The sequence below is a fragment of the Gopherus flavomarginatus genome, chromosome 10 (assembly GCF_025201925.1).
Source record: "Gopherus flavomarginatus isolate rGopFla2 chromosome 10, rGopFla2.mat.asm, whole genome shotgun sequence".
NCBI classification, from domain to species: domain Eukaryota; kingdom Metazoa; phylum Chordata; order Testudines; family Testudinidae; genus Gopherus; species Gopherus flavomarginatus.
The window spans coordinates 13,123,642-13,146,968 of record NC_066626.1 but is presented as its reverse complement, the minus strand read 5'-3'; the positions used below and the strand labels follow the sequence as shown (position 1 = coordinate 13,146,968).

The following is a 23,327-nucleotide window of genomic DNA, read 5'->3' as shown; positions in this document are numbered from 1 at the left end:
ACTTGTGAAGAATCATTTTTATACTTCATCATAAATATCCATACAGGAAGGTTATTTAGGCTTCTACGAGGCCAGGAAACCGTGTTTCCTTGTATTACCTGTTGCTTAATCCCTTGCAAAACTAATTAACAAACAAGCCAAGGAAAGAAACTTCAGAGGCACGGATAGCACAACACCACTATTTCTAGACTAGTGCTGGCATGTGTTCAGTAAAACCATTTCCAAATTAAATCTTTCTGTACTTCACCACTTTATATCCCAAACACTTCATATAAGGTGCAACCCTGCTCCTATTAAGATTAATTGAAGTTTTGCTCTTAATTTCAACAGGACTAAGCTGTCATAAATAAAATCAGCGTGCTTGCTACATTTTAATAGGTTTTCAAGCTGCATTTCAATTATACACCCTGATTTGATCTTAAGCGTGAGCACTGTTTTACTCACTGGCCTGATGTAAGATGAACAACTCAGGAAATTCTGCATGTTCATACTGCCCCATGCCACAAAAAAAAATCATCTTTTTGGACCATCTTCAACAAGTACAAGACCTAACTCAGGGTCACTTAAAGTTCAGCTAGTCAGGTCAAAACAACGCCAGATGTGAACCTCAAATATTTTGTTATTCATACGTTTATAGCAGCAATGCTTTTCTCCAGCCCGGGAAGAGCTCCACACAGTGTGACTGAAATGCAGCCACCTCTGGGGTGGAGGGCAGTAGCATCTCACCATGTAGCACACTACACAAGACTGTACAAGGAGGGATATTGTTGGGATGCTGGGGCAAATGCCTGCTAGAGCTGGAAGGAGTTGTTTTAAGTGTCCATGCAGGTCAGACAGGTTCTCAGCTACCAAGGTATCATTACAAAGTCTCCCATGGGAAGAGATTCACTGCTGGAATAAAGCAGCCACAACCCTATTGCCTTCAGTAGAATTGCTCCCACTTATCCGCCAACAGCATTTAGTCCTCATTTGGTCACTTGTAGAAGAATACAGGGCTGATTCCATCCTAGTGGGTTCGGAAACCTTGTGTTCCAAATGCTAAGACAATCCCAGACACTGGTCTTAAAACAATCATGCATTCCCCACTCCTGAAAGCACATGGGATACCACATAACTTGTGGAGACCCCAGCGATGATTATTCCTATAGTGACGCATCTTCCTACATGACATTTAGAAGGAAGAGATGGGGAAAAGCCAGCACTAGACCACCACCACCACCACACCCTCCCAGGTACAGAAGCTGAGGTGAGAGCATTTGGCACATTGCCCAGCCTGCCCTCTATCCAGCAATTGCTGAGAGTTAGTGTTTCATAAACAGGTCACTGCTCCAAGGAGCTTTCAATATTTGAGAATGTATTATCTACACTAAGGGCTTCAATTCTCTCCGTTCAGCTGCCTCCTGAGAAGGCCCTCCTTCCAGAGAGCTCACTTTCAGAGCGAGACAGATTACCATGCATTTGTGTTTGAAGGAAGAGGCTACCAAACTAATTTTTAATCACAGTCTGCCATTTACAAAGGTTACATTAAACGCTCAGCAATTCATTTAGACTGAAAGCTCTGACATGCTAGATTTCACTATTGTCTAAAGCAAAATCTGACTATATTGGGAAACAAGTCTCTCCCTCTCTTAACACCAGTTGAGTAATATGTTATTTTAATTTGGTTGGAACCCTTCAGCCGGGACTCGGGGAAGTTTTCATGATTTTCATTCAAAACTCACTTGTCCGGGCATTAGAACTGCCAGAATAATCTTCTAAAACCCACTTACAGGAGCTGAAATGCCAAACAATAAAAAGATGGCTGCAAGGTCCTCAGTTTAAACAAAGTGCAACTCTGTCAAATAACGAGTACTGGGTTGTGGTGACAAATAGCAAGGAGGGACTCCTGATACAATGTGGCTGTCAGATGGATAGTGCTTCTATAGGATTTCCTGTGAAAAGCCAGCATTAACTAACAGGATCATCAGTGTAGTGTGTTACTAAAGAAAGGTGTTCCATGCAATCAGCTCACAGACTGAAGACTCCTAAGGCTTTGCAAAACCATGAAACAATAAGAGGCTATTCCTCTCTCCATGCAGGTGCTTAAATCTCAGTATGTTAATGGGACTTTCCTGTAGCCGTGTCCACCAAGGTCAGGATTAAATGTCTATCTGTGTTATTATTTAGGTAGCGTATTTAAAAGCAAGAGCTCAGAGTTAAATCCTTATTGCTCCCCACCCTAGTATGAGATGTCGATGCCAGTGAAGTCCTGCACTTGCTCATTAAAAATAGAGGGGTTCTCCCCCTCTAGGGAGGTGGTCTCTGCACTAGGTCTGAGCAGACGGGTGCATAGGAGGACAGGGATGTGTGGCAAGGGCAAGACTATTGAATTCGTTAGCATATGCAAACTCCTGGAGAGCCAGAGTTAGTGAAGTCAGTGGAAAGATTTTGCCCACATAGGGGGCTTTGGATCAGGCTCTAATAGCCCAAGTGATGTTAGGAAGAGGGCGGGAAGGAGAGAGGCTGCAAGCAGCTGCTACTCCCGTCACCAGTCTGCAACTCTGCACCCTGCTCCAGGGTGGATCAAAGACTTCCGACCCTCCGCACATGCACAGTTCATCCACAGAGAGCCTGACTGCCTGGGCCTTCTGCAGCTGGAGTGCCTCCAGGTCACTGGAGACTGAAGTGCCTCCTCTCCCTTCACAGCATAGTTAATATAAGCCTCTGAAATATGCCTGCAGAAACTGCCTATGTTTATACTAGCCATGAGGTGTGACTGCCGCTGGAGTAGATGGAGTACCCCCTGAGGGGCAATTCCACAGCAGCGTGTGCGTCGGTGTGGTCTGACCAACCTGCCCAGAACCCTGGGTTCTTACTCACTAGCCCAGTGGCAAAGAGGGGTCCATGTGAGCATAACCCAGATCCTGCAGAGACTTACACACGTACTTAACACGGACATCGATGCACAGTCACAGCAGTCACCATGAGTTGTACCTTAAGCGCCCCAATCCTGAACTATTTTATTCAAACACTTCACTTTGCACAGATTTCAAGGAGACTCTTCACAGCACTCAAAGTCATGCATGTGCTTTGCAGGATCAAAATCCTAATTTAGACGACTGAGGGAGAAATTGTTTTTGCCATTTTCAGACAATGGCTGAAGCATTTTAAGTCATGCATGCGCCATTTGCAAAGAAGAAGAAACCGAAGGTGCAATATACTTCTGACGTTTTTATAAAACTGAAAAAAATATCTGGGTTTTTTTAAATGAAATTTGGGGGCGGGGGGAAAATCACAGAGATTAGTAAAGTGAGTGTGAAAATAAAGCTCGCCAAGGGAATGTTGTAGAATTCTTGTATCACGTATTAATGCAAGGCCAGATTCTGCCAGCTTTATGCTGACCGGTATGTGTGAACAATCCCCTGGACATCAATGAGATAATGGGTGCAGAAGATCACAGGCCTTACTGCACATGCTTAACTACATAGTGATCAGTCACACTGAAGTCAGTGAGGCTACTCACAGTGCATAAAGTACATGAGTAAATCTTGTATAGGATTGAGGCCTTAAGGTTCTAGTGAACTAGAGAATCTGACCCAGGGTATTTACATGCAAGGGGTACAGCCACTGGCACTGAAATCTTATGAAGGCAAGAATGGAGCCCCCTTTTGTTCAAAGTCTCTGTCTCTCCCACCTAGTGTAAGATTTTAAATAGAAATGGACACAAATACGCTACATAAAATGGATATTTCTAATGCATTCATCAGCATAGAAGCTACCTTAGACACAGATATAGATTCATTTAATTAAATATACTGCATTAAAATATTTTTAGATCTAGCATATACAGCAGTCTCCATAAAGGTAGCCTTTACCACACAATGGTAACTGACACCACAGCTCATCCCCTAATCTACAGGAGCTCGACGTACAGGAATTACAGGATGAGGCCTTTAGAATAAGGAGGTAACACCAGCATCTTGAACACCTGCGTGGGGAGTGCTGACAGATGCTGAAATTTAGTGGTTACCACTATACAAACTATAATACAAGCTTTCTTAAATGTAATACAAGCACCTCTCCTATTCTATAGGAATTATGGAAAAAATAGTGTAAATACCTAGAGAAGAGCCGTTTACTGCTCAGGTCTATCGATATTGCCAGTTAAAATTTAACAGATTCATAGACTATGGCCAGAATGCACGTCAGTTGTTGGATGAACAAATACCATAAGGGTTCAATCAACTGAATTAATCCACATGCTAAGAATGATTTACTCCACTGACCAAACCTTTACAGTCTAAACCTATTGTTTAAGAGGGGTCACTCCCTGACCTGACAAAGCTGGATGTCAGTGTTAAAACTCAAACACCAAATAGTGCTCCTAGAGAAGCAGCACTTGGGTAGAGTTGACAAGAGCAGAGCAGGCTGTATTACTAATGCTTGGGGAAGCCACTAATAAAATGGATTGCATAACATGAATATTTAGAACATTTGACAGGAAATACTGTCTGAGTCAGTTTCAGGACATTTAAATTTAAAGATACTATATTAATGAAAGATCATAATCTCCTCAGACAAAGTCTGAGTCCCTTTTTAAAAAATAGGGATTCTATTCTTTAGGAAGAATAGCTTTACTGACTAGGAACAGGGATTTCAAAAGGAGACTAGCTCCTTTTATATGATGTTTTACATAGTAGTTCTAGTTACCACTACTGCATTTATTGAGACCAATAAACTCTGATATGCCCTCTTAATACTCTGGCTATTTAGAGCCTAACAGATGCCATACTGGGTCAGAGCATGGTCCATCTTGTCCATTTTTGACAGTGGCCCTTACCAGAGCTTCAAGGGGAATGCACAGAACAGGGCACTTCTGGAGTGATCTACCCCAGTCTTCCACTCCTAGCTTCTGGCAATCAGAGGTTTAGGGTCACCTCGAGCATGGGGTTGTGTCCCTGACCATGTTGGCTAATAGCCACTGATGGACCTACCCTGCATGAAGTTATCCAGTTTTATTTTTGGCCATCACATCATCCCTCAGCAATGAGTTCCACAGGTTACTTGTGTAAAAAACTACTTCCTCTTGTTCATATTAAACCAGTTGCCTATTAATTTCATCAAGTGGCCCTTGGTTTTTATATTTTGTACCATTTTTGTGAAATGGTAAAAACACTTTTGTTCCACACCACACGTGACTGTATAGACCACTATTGTATCCCTCCTTGGTGGTCTCTTGTGTACGCTGAACACAATCTTTTTAGACTCTCCTCAAACAGAAGCCATTCCATACCCTTGATCATTTGTGTTGCCCTTCTTTGAACCTTTTCCAGTATATCCTTTTTGAGATGGGATGATCAAACTGGACATAGTATTCAAGGTGTGGGAACACCATGGATTTTTTCCAGATCATCAATGAATATATTGCACCATACGAGTTGCGGTACAGTTCTGTTACGTCTCTTCATTCCGAAAATGGACCATTTATTCCTACCCTTCCCCCACCCCCATCTTTTAACCAGTTATTGATCCATGACAGGACATTCCCCCCAGGGGCGGCTCTAGACATTTCGTCGCCACAAGCACGGCAGCACGCCACGGGGGGCGCTCTGCCAGTCGCCGGTCCCGCAGCTCCAGTGGACCTCTCACAGGCGTGTCTGCAGAGGATCTGCTGGTTCCGTGGCTGCGGGAGGTCCACTGGAGCTGCGGGACCGGCGGACCCTCCGCAGGCCTGCTGCCCTCCCAGCAACCGGCAGAGCGCCCCCCGCGGCATGCCGCCCCAAGCACGTGCTTGGCATGCTGGGGCCTGGAGCCGCCCCTGCTTCCCCCTTGTCCCATGGCTCCTTAGTTTCCTTAAGAGCCTTTGAGGAGGGGCCTTATCAAAAGCTTTTCAAGTACATCATATCAACTGGATCACCCTTATCCATATACTTCTTGACCCCCTCTGGGAATTCTAACAGAATTAAGTAATTCTAGCTAATAGGGATCCTGTTTAAAGTAGGGCACATACAGATACCTGCTTTTATTCCAGATTCCCAGTGACAATAAACGGACATCAGACCTTCAAGCATCTGCATTCACTCACATTTCTAAGTACTTTATTAAGCAATTGTTGTTGGTATAAAATAAACCTGGGTAATTCCCACTCACCACCATTAAAATTATCTGATGTAAGAAAAATACTAAATTCTATCATGTGCCAGTGGGCAGGGGTGGGGTGGGGATGATGCCAGTATCAGTTTGTAAACCGGTTTCAGAGCAGTAGCCCTGTTAGTCTGTAGCAGCAAAAACAAGAAGCAGTCCTTGTGGCACCTTAGAGAGTAACACATTGATTTGGGCGTAAGTTTTCGTGGGCTAAAACCCACTTCATGAACCGTAGGGTTTGCACAGTTAAGATTATCCCCTTTGCATGTGGCGGCGTTCCAGCCCTTACCCCACCCACGGGAACACCAGAATTACAATGTTTGGTAGCGTTTAGTTCTCAAGAGTCACAACAACCTCCTGCTCCTTCCCATCTGCGATTCCTCCGCTTTACACACAAATCAGCCCCCCCCTGCTCGGGGACCAACGCGTCCAGGGACCGAACAGGCTGCGGGTATTTCTAAGCTTTGTCCCAGAGCTCAGCCAAGTCTGTCCGCTGCCGTTTACTTCGGGAGCCCCCGCCCCTTCCTCTGACCCACCGAGCTCCTGCTGAGCCGGAGCAGGTGCCCGAGGAAGCCAGGAGCGAGCCCCAGCCGAGGCTCCGACCCGCCACAGCGGAGCCGGCTCTGGGCACGAAGCTCGGGACAGGCTGCGGGGCCGGGACCCGGGGGACCCCTCACGCAGCCCCGGGCGGGGCGCCCTTACCTGACCAGCGGTTCCTTCTCTGCCCGCGCAGCATCCCCCGGGCAGCGGCGGCAGCAACAGCAGCACAGCGCGTGCAGCCAGTCCCGCAGCTCCATGGAGCCGCCGCCGCTCCGCTCCGCCCCGCGGGGCGCGACCTCAGGCGGCCTCGGGCCCCGCGCAGCCCCCGGCCGCCCCGCGCCGCTGTGCGCAGGCTGGGCGAGCGCCTGGCCGCGCTACCATGGCAAGCGCGTCTGCCCGGCCGCGGGCTTCCCCTGCCCCGGGCCCGCTGCGCATGGGCCGCGGCCGCCTCCGCCTCCGCCCCCCGGGGAGCTCCAGCCGCTCGCCCGCGGGGCGGGGACGCGGGCTGGGAAACCCCAGCCGGCTCCTCGCATCACCTGCGAAAGCGGGAAACCCCGACCCCCTCCCCCTGTCCCTTTATGTGCCCGCCCCGCAGCCAGCCGGGGCAGTCAGTGGCCGGGTCCAGCGGGAGGAGAGGACCCAGCTAGGACGGAGCCAGGGGAAATCAGGCCGCGCCGCTTAGCCTGGCACATGTGAGCAGTGACACCCCCTGCCCAGGGTCGGCAGAACCGGCGGGCTGGGAAGGTGGGGCCGCCCCTGTGCAGGACACTTGAGGATGCCCCTAGATTTAAGCACCTGCGGAGCCCCGTGGAGGCCGATACAAAATGGACAAACAGCAGCTGAGAAGGCAGGAAGCGGCAGAAAAGGTTTATAATGAAAAGAATCAAACCTCTGCCTCGCTCTTCCCTGATAAGAGACAGGGCGCCGAGCAGCACGTTGGAGCACCCCAGCAGCGCTGTATTTATAGGGTCCCGCAGCCTGACCACATCTAGCTATGCCAGGAGAGAGGGATCGCCCTTTCCCCCGGATCAGGAGGCTGCGGTTGGATTCCTCACAAGTTAAAAGTCCCGTTTACACAACCCTCATTCACATTTGGGGAGCACTTTGGCCTGGATCCTCAAAGGAGTTTAGCTGCCCAACTCCCATTGAGGATCCGGGTCTTGCTCACTTGAGTAATCCCCACTGAAGTGAATTGTGTTACTCATGTGAGTAAGAGTTCAGTGTAGATAAGGATAAGGGCCCTTAATTTATTTGCTTGAGTAAAATGGGATAATACTTGATTACCTTACAGGGGAATGGGTGTATGATCCTTAATTCATTTTTGTGAAAATCACTTTGCTCTCTCAGCCTTTCTGCCAAAAGGCTCTGTACTATATACAGTATTATCATTTCAGTATTAATTCATAGCAGCAGCACTATTATATATATATGTTTTACCATAGCCCATAGAAATCCTACTCATGTATCAAGACCCCATCGTGCTAAGCATTGTACAAACACAGAGCAAAAAGATGGTCTCTGCGCCAAGGAGATTACAGTCTAAGGATATAATCCCAGTTCATGCAGACATACATGAGCTAGCTCCAGTCGAGGTAGCATGCTAGAAATAGCAGTGTGACCACCGTGGCATGGATAGGGTCTCGGGCTGGCCGCCTGAGTACAATTCCATCCAGCATCCTATGTATGTACTTGGGTGGTTAGCCCGAGCCTCTGCCCATGCAGAGCTGGTCACACTGCTAACTTTAGTGCACTGGGTCAAGCAGAGCTAATGCGTGCATGTCTGCCTGAGCTGGGAGTCAGAGCTATACAGCAGCTGGAGACATAAGACAAGACAATAATTGGATAGAGGAAGACAGACAGGTACAGCAGAGTACAAGAAAACACAGCCATGTTAGTGTGATAGACTGTGGTCTCAGCACACCCACAGCTAACTGTTGTCAGGCATCACGGCAAAGGAGAGTTGTGAGGAGGGGTTGGCAGGAGGATAATGAGATGATGTAGTCAGGGCTGGTGCAAGGAAGTTTCGAGCCCTAGACGAAACTTCCACCTTGCGTCTCCCCCCTGCTAACCCAGCCCCCCGTGGCAGCTGAGCCCCCCCACCCAGGGAGCTGCCACTCCGCCCTCACCCAGGGAGCCCCCTCCCTGCAGCAGCTACCCCCCCTCTGCAGCTAACCCTGCCTGGGAAGACCCCCCCGCCGCGGCAACTAACCCCACCTTGGGAGCCCACCTTCACGGCAGCTAACCCTGCCTGGCTTGCGGCGCCGATTGGAGGAGACTTAGAGCAGGGGCTGTGTGCTCAGCAGAGGAGGCAGAATGTAGGTGATCTGGGGCAGGGAGCGGTTCCCCTGTGCGCCCTCCCCCTTACTGTGGGCGGCCCTCCCTGCGCCCCACCACCACCCCAGCTCTTCACTCCACCTCCTCGCCTGAGTGGGCTTTTAGGCACCCCCAACCACTAGGCGCCGTAGGCAGCCGCCTAATTTGTCTAAATGGTTGCACCGGCCCTGGATGTAGTGGCTGTTTACAAGGAGTGCCCCGTGTTGGGCAGTGTGGCAAGCATACTTGTTTGACAGTTGAACAAGTCGTCAGTGGAGCTGGCATCATTGGCCAATGGGAGGTGAGCACGGACAGCTCAATAGCTAATGAGTTAACTAATGATTAACAATTACCCTATTTTCCTTCTTCCTTTCTGAGGTGAGCTGTGTTGTGTGCCATTCATTTTTGTAAAACTGGACCTGTGTGCGTGGAGGAATTACACCGATGTGTGAAAGTATTTACGGAGAAGTCCTGGCCCTATTTAAGTCAACTGGAGCTTTGTCATTGATTTCAGTGGGCCCAGGATTTCACTCTTAAACTGGAAGGGAGGAGCGTCAACCTGACGGAGCAACTGATGTCTGGATTTGGAATGCAGGTGACGTGTCACCCAAGTTACGGAAGTGCTGCTGTGCTGAATGTATGGCATCAAACTGAAAGACAATTGTTTTGCTGTGGACCTAATTATGAGGCTCTTACTCCAGTTTAGTAGAACCTTCTCACCCCAGGCTTGTCCGAGCACAGCATCCAGCCGGCATCCTCCTCTGCTTTGGCTTTTGGAGAGGAGAAGGGGGAGCCGCTCCAGGACAGTGCCACTCCTTGATTCTGGTTTCCTCCTTTGCAGCTATGCCAGTGGACCTTTGATTGCTGATTCTAAGCTCTAAAGGCCTGATCTAAAGCCCATTGATAGCAATGGAGGGCTTTTTATTGTCTTCAGCAGGCTTTGGGTTCGGGCCTAAATGATCGGTCACTTACTCTTATTTTCTTCCTTTCTTACCACGGATATGCCCTTCACGAATCAGCGTGGAAGAGAGAAGGCTTGTAAAAAAATGAATTAAGTTGATCTTTTGCTCTTAATTTAATTGACAAAGCTCATTGTGGAGTAGCTTGATTGTATTTCAGAGCATATCATCAAATGTCAGACCTAAAAACCCAAAAGCAATTGCACTAAGTGCAGTTGACTGTATGCAGCATGAACATTCATTTAGCTTTAGTACTATATCTGCCTGATACTATTTAAGTTTTGCTTATGTGAGCAGATATCATATCCAATATATTTTTCAGCCAGTATGTGAGCACAATGAAAAGGGGAGGAAAAAGAGGATTTGCCACTAATTTATTTATTATTATTATTATTATTCTAGGATTTGTTAGTTCATAACCACCACTTAAAATGTGGTATGGTTAATTTAATACTGGAGAAAAGTTTGCAATCCAGGAAACTGAAGCTGTCCATTCAGAAGAGGTGCAATGTATGTGGTGGTGATGCAAGCTTCCTCCCAGTGCTCCTCCAATATGCCCCAATTGGACCTGGTAGGACAACCTCTAGGGATAAGAGGGTAGCTCCACTTCCATATCCATCCTGTTCTCAGCCTCAATTCTGAGTGCTGTTAAGGCTGCTGGCTAGTGCAATATTTATTCATAGATTTTAAGGCCAGAAGGGGCCATTATTACCATCTAGTCTGATCTGCATGACACAGGCTTTATATTGGATTTTGTGGTACGGATATCTGAACACAGAGAGCTGCACTGAGTCCACCAAGTCATTTGACACAGGCCACCCAAAAGCCATCCTACATAGTTTAAATCCAGCTCAGGGAGTGACCAATCTAGCTATACTACTTATATGGTCTCATTACTGTAGTATCTGAGCATCTCCCAGTCATGAGGATAAATATGTTATCAACAACCCTGTGAGGTAGGGCAGTGCTATTATCCCCATTGTACAGGTGGGGAACTGAGGCACAGAGAGGCTAAGTGACTTGCCCAAGGTTACCCAAGTAGTCTGTGGCAGAGCAGGGAGTTGACTCCAGGTATCTTGAGTTCTAAGTTAGTGCCCTAAACATTGGACCACCCCTCCTTTCTGCTGCCCTAGCACTGAAAAACTATATTTCCCATGATAAGTCACTACAGGTTTGATCTCCTCCATGTGGGCTCAAATTTGCACTGGCCTTTTTTCTACCCATGTCACCCTACAAACTCATGTCTAATATACTGCCTATTATCATCAGGAGTTGCTTTCTATGCATCCCTCTCCAAATGATTTTGGATTATTTTTCCCCAGGATATATTCGGTTGTTGATCAGCTTGAGTCAGTATTTTAATGAACAACAAACTTAGTTCCTGTCATATACTGGGGTATAATCAATAAATCATGCTGATTATAGTTATTTTACATGTCAAGTCATATTTCTGCATGTCATTGTCCAGATCGTTGCCGAGTGTTTGCGTGGGTTTTTTTAACTCTTCAGTGCCAATTCTTGACTCATAGTAATGACAAGCTAATCAAATTATAGAATCATAGACATTTCTATCTCTTAGAGAATCATAAAAAATTCTGTCTGTTTCCATCAAAAGAAAGAGATGAAAGGAAGGAATCAAGACAAAACACTGCTGCTGAACATTGCTTTCGTGCATCTAAAGAAATTCAGATGTAACAGCTCGCTGGAATGTGATGCACCCATATTAATACTCAGTTATGATATGATTCACGGATCTCAGCCTGATTCACAAAGGGAGCTGTGAACCACTAGCCTCGTTTTACAGATGTGGAAACAGATGTTCAGAAGCTTTCCCAAGATCACACAGCAGGTCAATGGCAGAGCCCAAGTCTTCTGACTCTCAGTGTGGGGCCCTATCCATTGGACCGTGCTACAGCCAGGTTGCTAACTTACATGCCAGGGAGCATGGTGAAGAGCAGGGGGAAGGTTTAGGTTCGATGCTCAGTTGAATTGGTGGTGTTACACCCAGAGAGAGATGTCAGGGAGATTATCAGAGACATACGACTGAACTGTGTAAAGACGGAGATGCAGACTTGTGAACGGTCCACAGAGAGGTCATAGTTAAAGCTGTGGAAGCAGATGAGGTATGAAGTGTAAAGGGTGCAGAGGACCGGCTCAGGAACAGAAGCCTTAGGGATTCCTGTAGGGAGTGAGAGAGCAGTGGAGGAAGAGTCTCCAAAGGAGGCAATGGAGAAGTAGTGGAAGAAGGAGGAGGTGAATCAGAAGAATATACCGTCTTGGAGGTCTTAGGAAAGAGAGAGTCTAGAAAGAGGGGTAATACTGTGTCACAGGCAGCAGACAGGCCCTGCAGAAGGAGAGAATGGAAAACAGGCCCTTCAATGCAGCTAGACGTGGTGACTGGATGACTTTGGCACTGTGTGGAGGACTGTCCAGGGCAGACCCCAGAAGATGTATAAATGAAGCCAGGTGATTCTTTAACAACACATGGCAGAGCTGCAGTGAGGGCACAGTTGGTTCCATTTTCTCGAAGAGGTGTGGAGCTGAGCTTTCAAAGTTTACAGGGTTTGGGCTGGTCACCAGGGCTGGAGCTTCTCCCTGGCTCCAAAGCATGTACTGCCACACCCAGTCTCAGTCAAGGAGGTTTATTTCTTTAACAGAGGTTCTCGAACAAGCAGAAAACAGTCTTAACTCCGTCCTCAGCCCCAGGCTTCAGGGCGACCCCTCCCAGGAGTCTCTGGCATTCCAGCTCCTGGCAGCTTCCAAGCCCTCTGCTGGCTCTGCTCCCTTCCTGAAGCAGCAGCCACAGGGCTGCTTCCCTGAGCCTCTGGTCCCAGGGACCCACAACAGGAGCTCACTCTGCTCTGCTGTGGTCTTTGCTCCCCAGGGCTTGGCCTGTCTCAGACCTTCCTCAGGCCCAGCAGCCCTTTTCAGGCAAAGGTGTATCTTGGCCCTCTTTAATTGGCTGGATTGGATTCACCTGCTGTGGTCCAGGGGCACTGGGCTTCCTCTATCTGCAGGGACCAACTACCCTGTGACAGGCAGGGCCTAAATGAGGGAGGCTTTTCTCTGAATCCAGGGTATCATCTGAATAAACCTGAGCAGGAAGATTGGAGCTGGCTCGGATTTCTAAATACAGTATAAATGTTTATGGTAAGCAGATGAAAATATGGCTGTTAAACTAAGGATGGGCTGTGAGTCACCGTGAAGTGCTTTGCAGTGTCTGCACTCTTCACTTTCTTCACAGACCCAGTTCTGTCTCCGCGCTGTCGAGCCAGGAATTATGGACAGGGATTCTTGTTATGCAAACTCAAGTGACAAGATTGCAGACAGTATCACACATAAGAGAAACTTCAAAGATCACACGTTTCCAAGGTAACATCCATAGACTGCGTACTCTGTGCATACAGCATAAGAAACAGCCAGTCATTTGCAGAAAGCCACACAGAACAGTCCCATTCACTCTTCTTTGGAGTGTAAGGGGCAGGTTTGATACCCTAATTCATGTGAAACAGGACGTTGTGCCACAAATAATCCTACTGAAGTTACTGGACTACTGAGGATGATGCTACCCAACATGAGGGTAACAACAGATCAGCCCATCTCAACTATCTTCTCTTTTCCCCAAAAAAGACACTTATTATCATCTCCAATACCACCTAAAAGACTGTTAAACAAGGGGTTTTTTTTCCTTCTAAAGGGAACAAGGGATGTTGTTACAATGAAAGCCTTATTTAATAGTTTATACTTCAGATACTGTAGCTGTTTATCTTTATTTTCTGTATATTTAATTAAAAGGTTTTAAAAGAATTTTTAATGGAGTTTGCCATGGTACTAAGCAAGCTGAGCTCTCTGTCTACCCAATCCCAAACTTTGTTTAAAACTGTTTAATGTTTTAAAGTTTCAGAGTCATGTTAACAATTTTGACTCTTTGGGCCCATGTATTCCATCTAAATTAATACAACAGGTATCAGAATCTGGCCCACTGGGATCAATAAGGGATATGCATGCAATGAAATATCTTCTGCATCACAGCTGGAGTGTGAGTAGCAGGAATCAGCTAACCAGAGCTAGCTAGAGAAGCACTAGATTGACAGACTAGGAAGGCAAATGTGAGTATGTGTACTGGAGGCATAATTCGAGGAGACACGTTCATCCCATGAGGGAAACGAGGCAATAACATGTGATCTCGGTGTCCAGTTTTGGGCTTCAAATAGTCACAATGAATTGCAAAAATTATTCAGCGGATAACTTCAAATATCAAAAGAAATTTATAAGCAGCTCACGACACATTCATAAACAGATAGAGACTAAATGTGTTAGGTAACAGAGAGGAAGGTTACTCTTGTGGGTTAAAGCAGAGGACTGGAACTTGGGAGATTTGGGTTCAGTTTCTGGTTCTGTAACAGACCTCATGGATCATCTAGTGTGACCACCTCCATTACAAAGGCCATAGAACTTCCCTGAATTAATTCCTGTTTGAACTAGAGCATATCCTTTTAAAAAACTTCCAATCTTCATTTTAAAATTACCAGTGATGGCAAATCCACCACCAACACCCCTGGTAAATTCTAATGGTTAATTACCCTCATTGCTAAATATTGGCACTTCATTTCCGTCTGAATTTTTCTAGGTTCAATTTCCAGCCATTCAATCTTGTTATATCTTTGCTAGATTGAAGGCCCTGTTATTAAACATTTGTTCCCATTGTAGGCACTTATACTGTGATCAACCACCTGTTTACATCTGCTCTTTGCTAAACCAGATGAGTTCCTGGAGCCTTTCACTATCAGGCATGTTTTCCAATTCTTTAATCATTCTTCTGGCTCTTCTCTGAATCTTTTCCAGTTGATCAGCATCCTTCCTGAATTGTGAACCCCAGAACTGGACACCATACTCCACCAGTGCCAACCACAGAGGTAATATGACCTCCCATTGGGGGCAGGGACTGTTTCTTACCTAGTGTTTGTACAGCACCTAGTATAATAGGGCTTTTATCTCAGGTTTGGCTCCTCAGTGCTACTGTAATATACAGAATGAACAATAATTTACTTGCAGTGAATCAGTGGAGGCACTATGGTTCAGGAGACATGACACTGGACCAGGACTTGAGACCCCTTGGTTCTGTTCATGGCCAATGACCTGCTGTGTGGCCACGGACAAGTCCCATGGCTTGTCTGTGCCTCTGATTCCCCCAGCACACAAACCAGTTGTGTGTTGTGTATTTAGATTATGGACTCATTGGGGCAGGCCTGTCTGTTGATATGTGTGTGTATATCCAGCCTTGACAGTTCAGACATTTGGCCACTATTGTATTACAAATAATAACAGTTGGATGGGCTCTAGCGAACAGAAAAATCCTTAATTCGTTTCTCTGCCAAGGAGACTTTCCACCATTGCAGAAGCCTTTAAGAGTGCTCAGAAACCTGGGGAATATGTTCTCTATTAATATAAACCCTTGCCCTTTAGATGGAAACTGAACTATATAAAATACCCAACTAAAATGAGATGTTTCAAATTCCTTTGCTCTTTCTCATGCTAATAAATCTTCCTAGGTGTTTTTTTCCCCCTGTTCAAGAATAAAAGAGAAAGGTATCAGTCTCGGAAAAACCACATGTAAGCCATAGTGGGATCGTAAAAGCAAATAATAAAGATGTGCTGAAATATCGAAGAGCTCGTTCTATAACATGCTGTAAATGACTCACAGGGTGCTTCTGCCCATTTGCAAATGATGCATGAGGTGAACAAATTTTATCATTTCCTCCTTTTTATTGCACGCTACATGGCCTCATCACTGTGCAGTGTAAATAATTTTGATGGCTCACCTTTCAGGAAGAGCACAGACCAGAGACACTTGTAACATTTTTAATAATTCAAGAGACCTTTTCCCGGTCGGGGGCTGTGCTTATACCCTGTTCATTCCTCCCCTGCATCACTAAAGTATAAATGTGTCTCCTCTACCCTTCTATGGCCTCGGATAGGAAGGGCGCACTCATCAGTGTCACCTTTGAACCAGTGTCTCCTGTGCTGAGGCACTACAGCTGACTCTAAAGGCCAGTGAAATCAGCGGTAAGACTCCCACTGACTTTGGATCAGGTCCTTACTTTTCCCACCAAACCAAGCTGTAAATTGGTTAACTAATTGTGTGGATCAAGCTGCCAGACTAGTTCGCAAAGTCTATAGGCAGTGAACAGCAGAGGGATGCAGCTGCTAACCTCCGCATTGGCTTTCAAAGCATCTGGAAAGCAGGGACTGTGGTTCATGCTGTAGGAAGATGGATATTTTATAGTAACTGCCCTCTGGAAGATTCTTGCAGCAAGCCTCACATTTTCTCTTGTAGCAGTGTGCTGTCTGTTTCTTTCAGTATGGTGCAACGAGAACAGGGTCAGATACCTCCTTATGCCAAGCCACTAACTCTTCTGCAACCTCCCTTTTGTTAAAATGCAACATGCTCTTGCAAATCTTCCATGTGCACTGAATAAATGACCTGAGCAAAAGAGCAAATTTTAATTGTGAGGCAGAAATTTAATACTAATGAAAGGAAATACTCCCCTCCCCCTTCCACCCACACTCTCCCACACACAAAATACAATTAGAACATAAGAACGGCCACACTGGGTCAGAGCAAAGATCCATCTAGCCCAGTATCCTGTCTTCCCATGGTGGCCAATGCCAGGTGCTTCAGAGGGAATGAAAAGAACAGGGAATTGTCAAGGGATCCATCCCCTGTCGCCCATTCCCAGCTTCTGGCAAACAGGGACACCATCCCTGCCATCCTGGCTAACAGGATAAGATAGGAGGATTCACCACTGGCTATTGTCCATGAATTTATCTAGTTCTGGTCAATGTTTATACAGCCTTGCTAAAGGCTTTTAGGAGGAATGGAGGTAAAATGTATAAGGCTAACTCTTTTTGGGGGAAATAAGTGACAATGTTCTGGTGCTGTGCAATTTGAAACAATCAGTAGGAAACCTGTGATGCCACATTTACACTGGCTGATTGCCGTTCTTGGTAGACAATGCCAAGCATAGCCTTGAAGAATCATGCACCGATGCACAAATGGGCAGTGACATATGCAGTAGCGTTACTAAAATGTGAACTAAGCTTTTAGGAACATGCCCTGGAGTAAAAAATCAAACATCTCAAAGAAGATTATATAAATATAGGAATTTAAAATTGCCACAGTATATCAGATCACCCAGTCCAGTATCCTATGTCCAGCTGTGGGGATTAGAGAATGGCTGAATGGAAGTCACCAGTCATGTTGTTACCTAGAACCATTCAAAAGGTGAAGGGATCACGTCTAGCATTACTGCCAGGTCCTTCCATTCTGTCCCATTGGGTTTTCTCCCTAGATTTACTGTCTTCTGTACAGGAAAGTGGGGCTCAAATGATTGTTCAGTTCACCTTGATTTTTGAGGACTAAGAATTAAGGAAGAAATATACATCCAATGTATTCATTTAAAACCTCTGTAAATATTTTCCGGCACTGGCAAACTGAGGTAATATCACTGATTAAGAGCATTCCTCAGTCTCCAAATCCTATCCCCTTGCAATTAATTGCAGTACAAGGAACACCAGGTGTTACTCCAATCAATGCCACTTATAACTCATTTAGTATCACAGAATAATCCCTCTGATTGCAAAGATACACTGCAGTGTGTGTGAAAGAGCCTTATTATCATATGGCAGATAGGGATATTTAGACAAGAGTGTATCCAGAAGCAACAAAAATTTCTTGGGCAATAATTTAACTGGTTTTATTAGAGCCTTTTGCTGTTTAATATAAAAACGCCTCTATCCCAGGGTACATATGCAGCAGCTAAAACACAGCACGTTCTTAAAGAAATATAGACACACACCAGCCATTTTGGTAAATATAAGAGATGATAGGGGGCATTGTTAAAAGCATTCAGCATTGGCCTAACATTGCTTTCACTGAAGTCAATATGAGGGATTTATCATTCAAAAAAATTCTGTTAAACTTTCAATGAGTTTTTATGACCAACCTGTTTTTTGACCAATTATTAGAGGGTCAAAAAAAATTACATTTAGAAAAAAAAATTAATTTTGAATTTCAAAAGAAATCTGGGGAGGGGAGATCACAGTTATTCCTTTTTTTTTTTTAAGGTCAACACTGTCTTCTAGAATTGTAGAATCTGAGATAGAAAAAAGAATGAAGAACTATATTAGGGCAGCTCTCTTGTAATGAAAGATTTCCCCGTATCACACAACTGTTCATGGATCATTCCTAAACAGTGAAAGGGGCTACAGTTGTCAAACAAATTTGCAGAGTCACCTGGCTTTTTTGGAAATATTGTGTGAGCTTGTCTTTAATGTTTGGCTAAACAGATGACTTTTCCTAAAGATAAATTCATAGCTGGCATAAACTAAAGCACCTCAATTAATTTTGATGGAGACATGCCCATTTATGTTGGCAGTTAGTTTGGCCCAAAGTACAGCTATGCTAAGAAGTCATCTGAACCAAAAACAAAGATGCAGCTATTTCTCCCAAACTCCAGCCCATGCCCTATCACCATCCCACCCTGCTGCTTATCTCTACTTGCTCCAATCCCATACAGAGTATAGAGTCTTAGAAGGAGCTGTATGATTCTGGCAGACCGGATGCCAGCTCTTGCCAAGGCTGTAGGCATCAGCTGAGCACTGGCAAATTCATTGCTGGAAACCACACCAGCTACCCTGGGTGTTCGCATTCTCAACATAGGTAATAGATGGTAAGTTGAAAAGAATGTTTAGACTTTAATAAATGCTCGTATGATGCTGCATGTATTGATCTCATTAAAACTTCTATATAGTATAGAGGGCATAGAGTTATACTGCGTGTTTGCATTGTAAACCTCTGTAATTATGTAACTTACCAAACAGGAAAAGAGGTATTAATTAAAGTAAAGTGCTCATCCTGCACACAAGATGGCCCACTGAAGGCAAAGGCGGCATTGTGTAGCATGAAAGGACAGAGGTCCTGTTGACTGCTTTCCTAACTCCTTCCAGCAAGGAGAGACCTATGTGAACTCATCCTGATGAAGAGAAACTGGAACTTTCTTTGCTGTTTGGACTCTTACTGGGCTGGAGTTAGGAGACAAGAGCAGAAACACCAGGGTCAACCTGGGTTAGTCCTAAAAAACATTCAGTGCTGACAGATTACTACAACTGTGTCTACTTTTGGAACCACAGACTGTAACTCATTTGTGTATAGATGTTACCACTTAGTTAGCTTACAATAGGATTGGCTACAAGCATTGTTATTGGTGGGAGATCTGAGGTACCATTGACCTGGGCTAAGTGACTGAGGTCTCTTGGGACTGGAAGCAACCGGAATCTTTTGTGATCTTTGGTGTATGGCAGCCAACTATCACTAAGTCCAGATTGCCTGGATGGCAAGATAGAGGAGAGCCCAAGGGGACGGTCTGTGATTCCAGGGTAAGATTGCTATAGTGTTTCAGGAGTTCACATTTGTTACTGGGTTGGTGAAATCTAATTACAGAATGACTAGGGCGTCTGTCCTGCTTTTTGACAGCCTACCCTGAGGTTGGCACTCACAGCTGTGAACCACTCCAGCCAGCATGACAGCCCTGTACTCTGTGACATAGAATCACAGAAGTCAGAGATGGAAAATTGTTCCCTTTACTATAGCTTCATCTCATTTTGCTTTCATTGTTGATATTCAACCTTTTCCCCAGTGTTGGGGCCCTGATCACAAAGGGTGAGGCTCCAAGTTTCTAAACATCTTGCCCTGGAGGAACTGGGGGAAAGTATGAAACCTGAGGCAACCATTGTCTGGTGTGACATCTCCATCCACTAACCCTCGCAGTAGCATGGACATTGGCCTGTGGAAAAATTTTGAAGCTCTCAGGAATATTCCATCCAACAATCCATTGCTGTCATGGAAAAGAAAATGGAAATGACTGGGACCTATGTAAAACATGGAGAGAACTCAGTTTTATAATTAAATCTTAAATAAGGAGCCCAAATTAACCTGGTTGTTATGTTAATCTGGGAACATAAATCCCTGAAAAGTAGAACAAGATGATGTCAGGAATAAGAGGCACCAAGGAGCTGTGTAGTTGTGACTCTTGGTAACTGTCTAATGGTACGTCTACAGTGATTGCAGCACAGCCAAAAGTAGCACTGAAGACAGGGCCGGCTCCAGGGTTTTTGCCACTCCAAGCAGCAGGGAAAAAAAAAGCCGAAATGGCAGTCGGCGGCAGCTTGACCGCACTGCTTTCTTCTTTGGCGGCAATTCAGCGGCAGGTCCTTCCCTGTGAGAGGGATCGAGGGACCCGCCGCCAAATTGCCGCTCAAGAGCCCGATGTGCCACCCCTTCCCCTTGGCCACCCCAAGCACCTGCTTGCTGGGCTGGTGCCTGGAGCCGGCCCTGACTGAAGACATGCCAGCATGAACTCCCATGCAGGCTAGAAGTGCAAGCATGCGCCTTGGATTCTGGGCAGGTTTGTACAGCCCACACCGAAGACCAGGCCACCACACCTTCACTGCTATGTTGAAAGATTAAAGCTAGAGCAGATATGCCTGCTTAAGCTGCAATTGCACCTTCAACTGCAGTGTAGACGTACCCTAAAGAGACTGGGGCCCTGGTCCAAAATGGAGGTTGCTTAAGCTAATGCATCCAGCCCCTGGAGGGCACCAAGTATGCATCCTCAGTGATGCAGCCTTCTGCTCCTCTTTGCCTTCCTTGGTTGCTGATGCAGGGGCCATGGCATTGTGCCCTGACATCCCTGCTGCTGGCACAATGGTCCCATGAGGACATTGGCAGCCAGCACAAATTAGAGCAGCTTTGAGGGTGCTCTAGTTTTTAACAGTAATCCAGTTAGAGCTCCTCTAGAATCAGGGCAGGGAGCAAAGGCTTGTTAAAGATAGTTTAGGGCAAACAACCCTTCAACTACCCCAAATGCTCTTCCGCTGCAGCTGAGGAATCTAGGCATGGATTGTGAACATCTTTCACTGCAAAATGTTTCTTTATCCAGTTGACCAAGAATCAAAAATGATTAGGGGTATGGAATGGCTTCCATTTGAAGAGAGATTAATAAGACTGGGATTTTTCAGTTTGGAAAAGAGACAACTAAGTGGGGATATGAATGAGCTCTCTAAACTCATGACTGGTATAGAGAAAGTAGATAAGGAAGTGTTATTTCCTCCTTCTCATAACACAAGAACTAGGGGTCACCAAATGAAATTAATAGGCAGCAGGTTTAAAACAGACAAAAGGAAGTATTTCTTCACACAACGTCTGTGCAACTCTTTGTTAGAGGATGTTGTGAAGGCCAAGACTATAACACGGTTCAAAAAAGAACTAGGTAAGTTCATGGAGGATAGCGCCATCAATAGCTATTAGCCAGGATGGGCAGGGATGGTGTCTCCAGCCTCTGTTTGCCAGAAGCTGGAAATGGGTGACAGGGGATGGATCACTTGATGATTACCTGTTCTATTCATTCCCTCTGGGGCTCCTGGTATTGGCCACTGTCGAAAGACAGAATGTTGGGCTAGATAGACCTTTGGTCTGACCCAGTAGGGCCGTTCTTACATTTGTATGTTCTTAAGCCCGAATATACCAGAGGATGAGGGCCACAGACTCTGAGTTTCCTCTTCCAAGAGGAACAGAACTGGTACATCTTCTTGGTGACTTCTGGAAAGGTAGGCCTTGATGCCTTGATGCATGTGTGTACGGGGACTAGTTGAATGGTGTTCATCTATCTACACCAGTGGTCTCCAACCTTTTTCATCTGGCGGGCGCCAGATGAAGGACTGTGGCGGCGGTCAAGCATCTGCTGAAATGCCACCAAAATTTGGCGGCATTTCAGCGGCAATACCTCTGGATGACGCCGCTTGTCAGTGGCAAGTGGCGTCCTCCAGAGGTATTGCTGCCAAATTTTGGCGGCATTTCGGCAGATGCCCGACCACTGGCCAGGACGTGGGTGCATGGTGCCTGCGGGCACCGCGTTGGGGACCCCTGATCTACACTTTTTTCTATAAAAACAGCCTCCGTTATAAAACATAGTTAATCAGATGGTTTCAGAACTTGTGTATCTAAATTTGGCATTTGTTTATTAGGTCTGCAGCAGGCTACTGGAAACATTTTGAATAAGCTTGTATGAAAAGGTGACCCAGACGGAGCAATGTCTGAATACAATCTAAGGGTCTGGTTTACCACAGAGAGGGTAATTGGAACACCTTCCCAAGGGATGGGTCATTTCTCCATCACTTAGAGACTTTAAATCAAAATTTAATGTCTTTCTAAAGACATTCTTTAGTCCTGCTCTGTGTTGTTGGGCTTAATGCAGGAATCACTGGGTGAAATTCTGTAGCCTGTGAGATGCAGGAGGTCAGACAATGCTAGGGGAGGTCAGATAATCATTAATGGCCCCTTCTAGCCTCAGAATGTTTGAATCTATAGAAACACTAGCATAAAACTTGTGCATCTCCAGTGGATGCTTCAGCCTCAGTGATGGTGCAATGGTATAAACAGCTGTAACTGAGTGGTCAGTCAGGCCCTGCGACTTTATTAAAGAGAGCTGTGATTAGAAGAAGATTAAATGTCTCAGGATTAGAGAGAATGGAAAACTCGTTAAGACTTTTAAGGTACCCCTATGAGGCAACTGACATACAACTATTGGGAGAAATGAAAATTGCAAAACCAAGAGACAGTTTATATAATTTTTTTTTGATTGGCATGCTCATCCAGGCCCGGCTACAAAGCCCACTGAAGTCAATGGGAATCCTTCCATTGACTGTCATGGGCTTTGGATCAACCCCAAAGGGACTCCACAGTGAACATAAGTATAGTCCCAACTCAAAGCACTGGAACATACCAGTATTAAATTAACCACACGACATTTTAAGTGGTGGTTATGAACTAACAAATCCTAGAATAATAATAATAAATAAATTAGTGGCAAATCCTCTTTTTCCTCCCCTTTTCATTGTGCTCACATATTGGCTGAAAAATATATTGGATATGATATCTGCTCGCACACCTCTCTTCCAGGATATTGTGAAGTCACTTTTAAGCTTGTGTTGCCACTATTGCATAGCCCAAATGACCACATTGTGCATGTGCAAGTTACCCAGTTTTCATGTGCACGCACTAGTTTTTGAGTGCATGAATTTAGAGGCATGAATGGAATCGCTGTGAAAATATAGCCCTATATGAATTGCTTAAGTTTTCTCATCAGGTTTTTTTTTTCTGTTTTCCTATGTTTTTCCATTTATTTTCTGTGGGCCCAAGCAGGGCTGGATTAAGGTTATGAGGGACCTAAGGCTAATGGGAGGGAAGGGCCTAAGTATGGTTTACAGCAGTGGAAAGGTCAATTTGAACACTTTGCAAGCTTACACTGCACCTGCTGAATGGCTGAAGTATAT

At 45.5% G+C, this 23,327-nt stretch overlaps 1 protein-coding gene across 1 annotated transcript in view; it reads right to left on the bottom strand.

Moving 5' to 3' along the window:
* MREG (melanoregulin) overlaps window positions 1-7,098 on the bottom strand; it is a 37,812-nt gene extending 30,714 nt beyond the window's left edge. Inside the window, 3 exon segments of the mRNA XM_050916206.1 lie at window positions 6,826-6,941; window positions 6,944-7,059; window positions 7,062-7,098. Of these exon segments, the coding sequence (XP_050772163.1) occupies window positions 6,826-6,941; window positions 6,944-7,059; window positions 7,062-7,098 (269 nt within the window).
* Window positions 7,099-23,327: the final 16,229 nt, after the last annotated feature.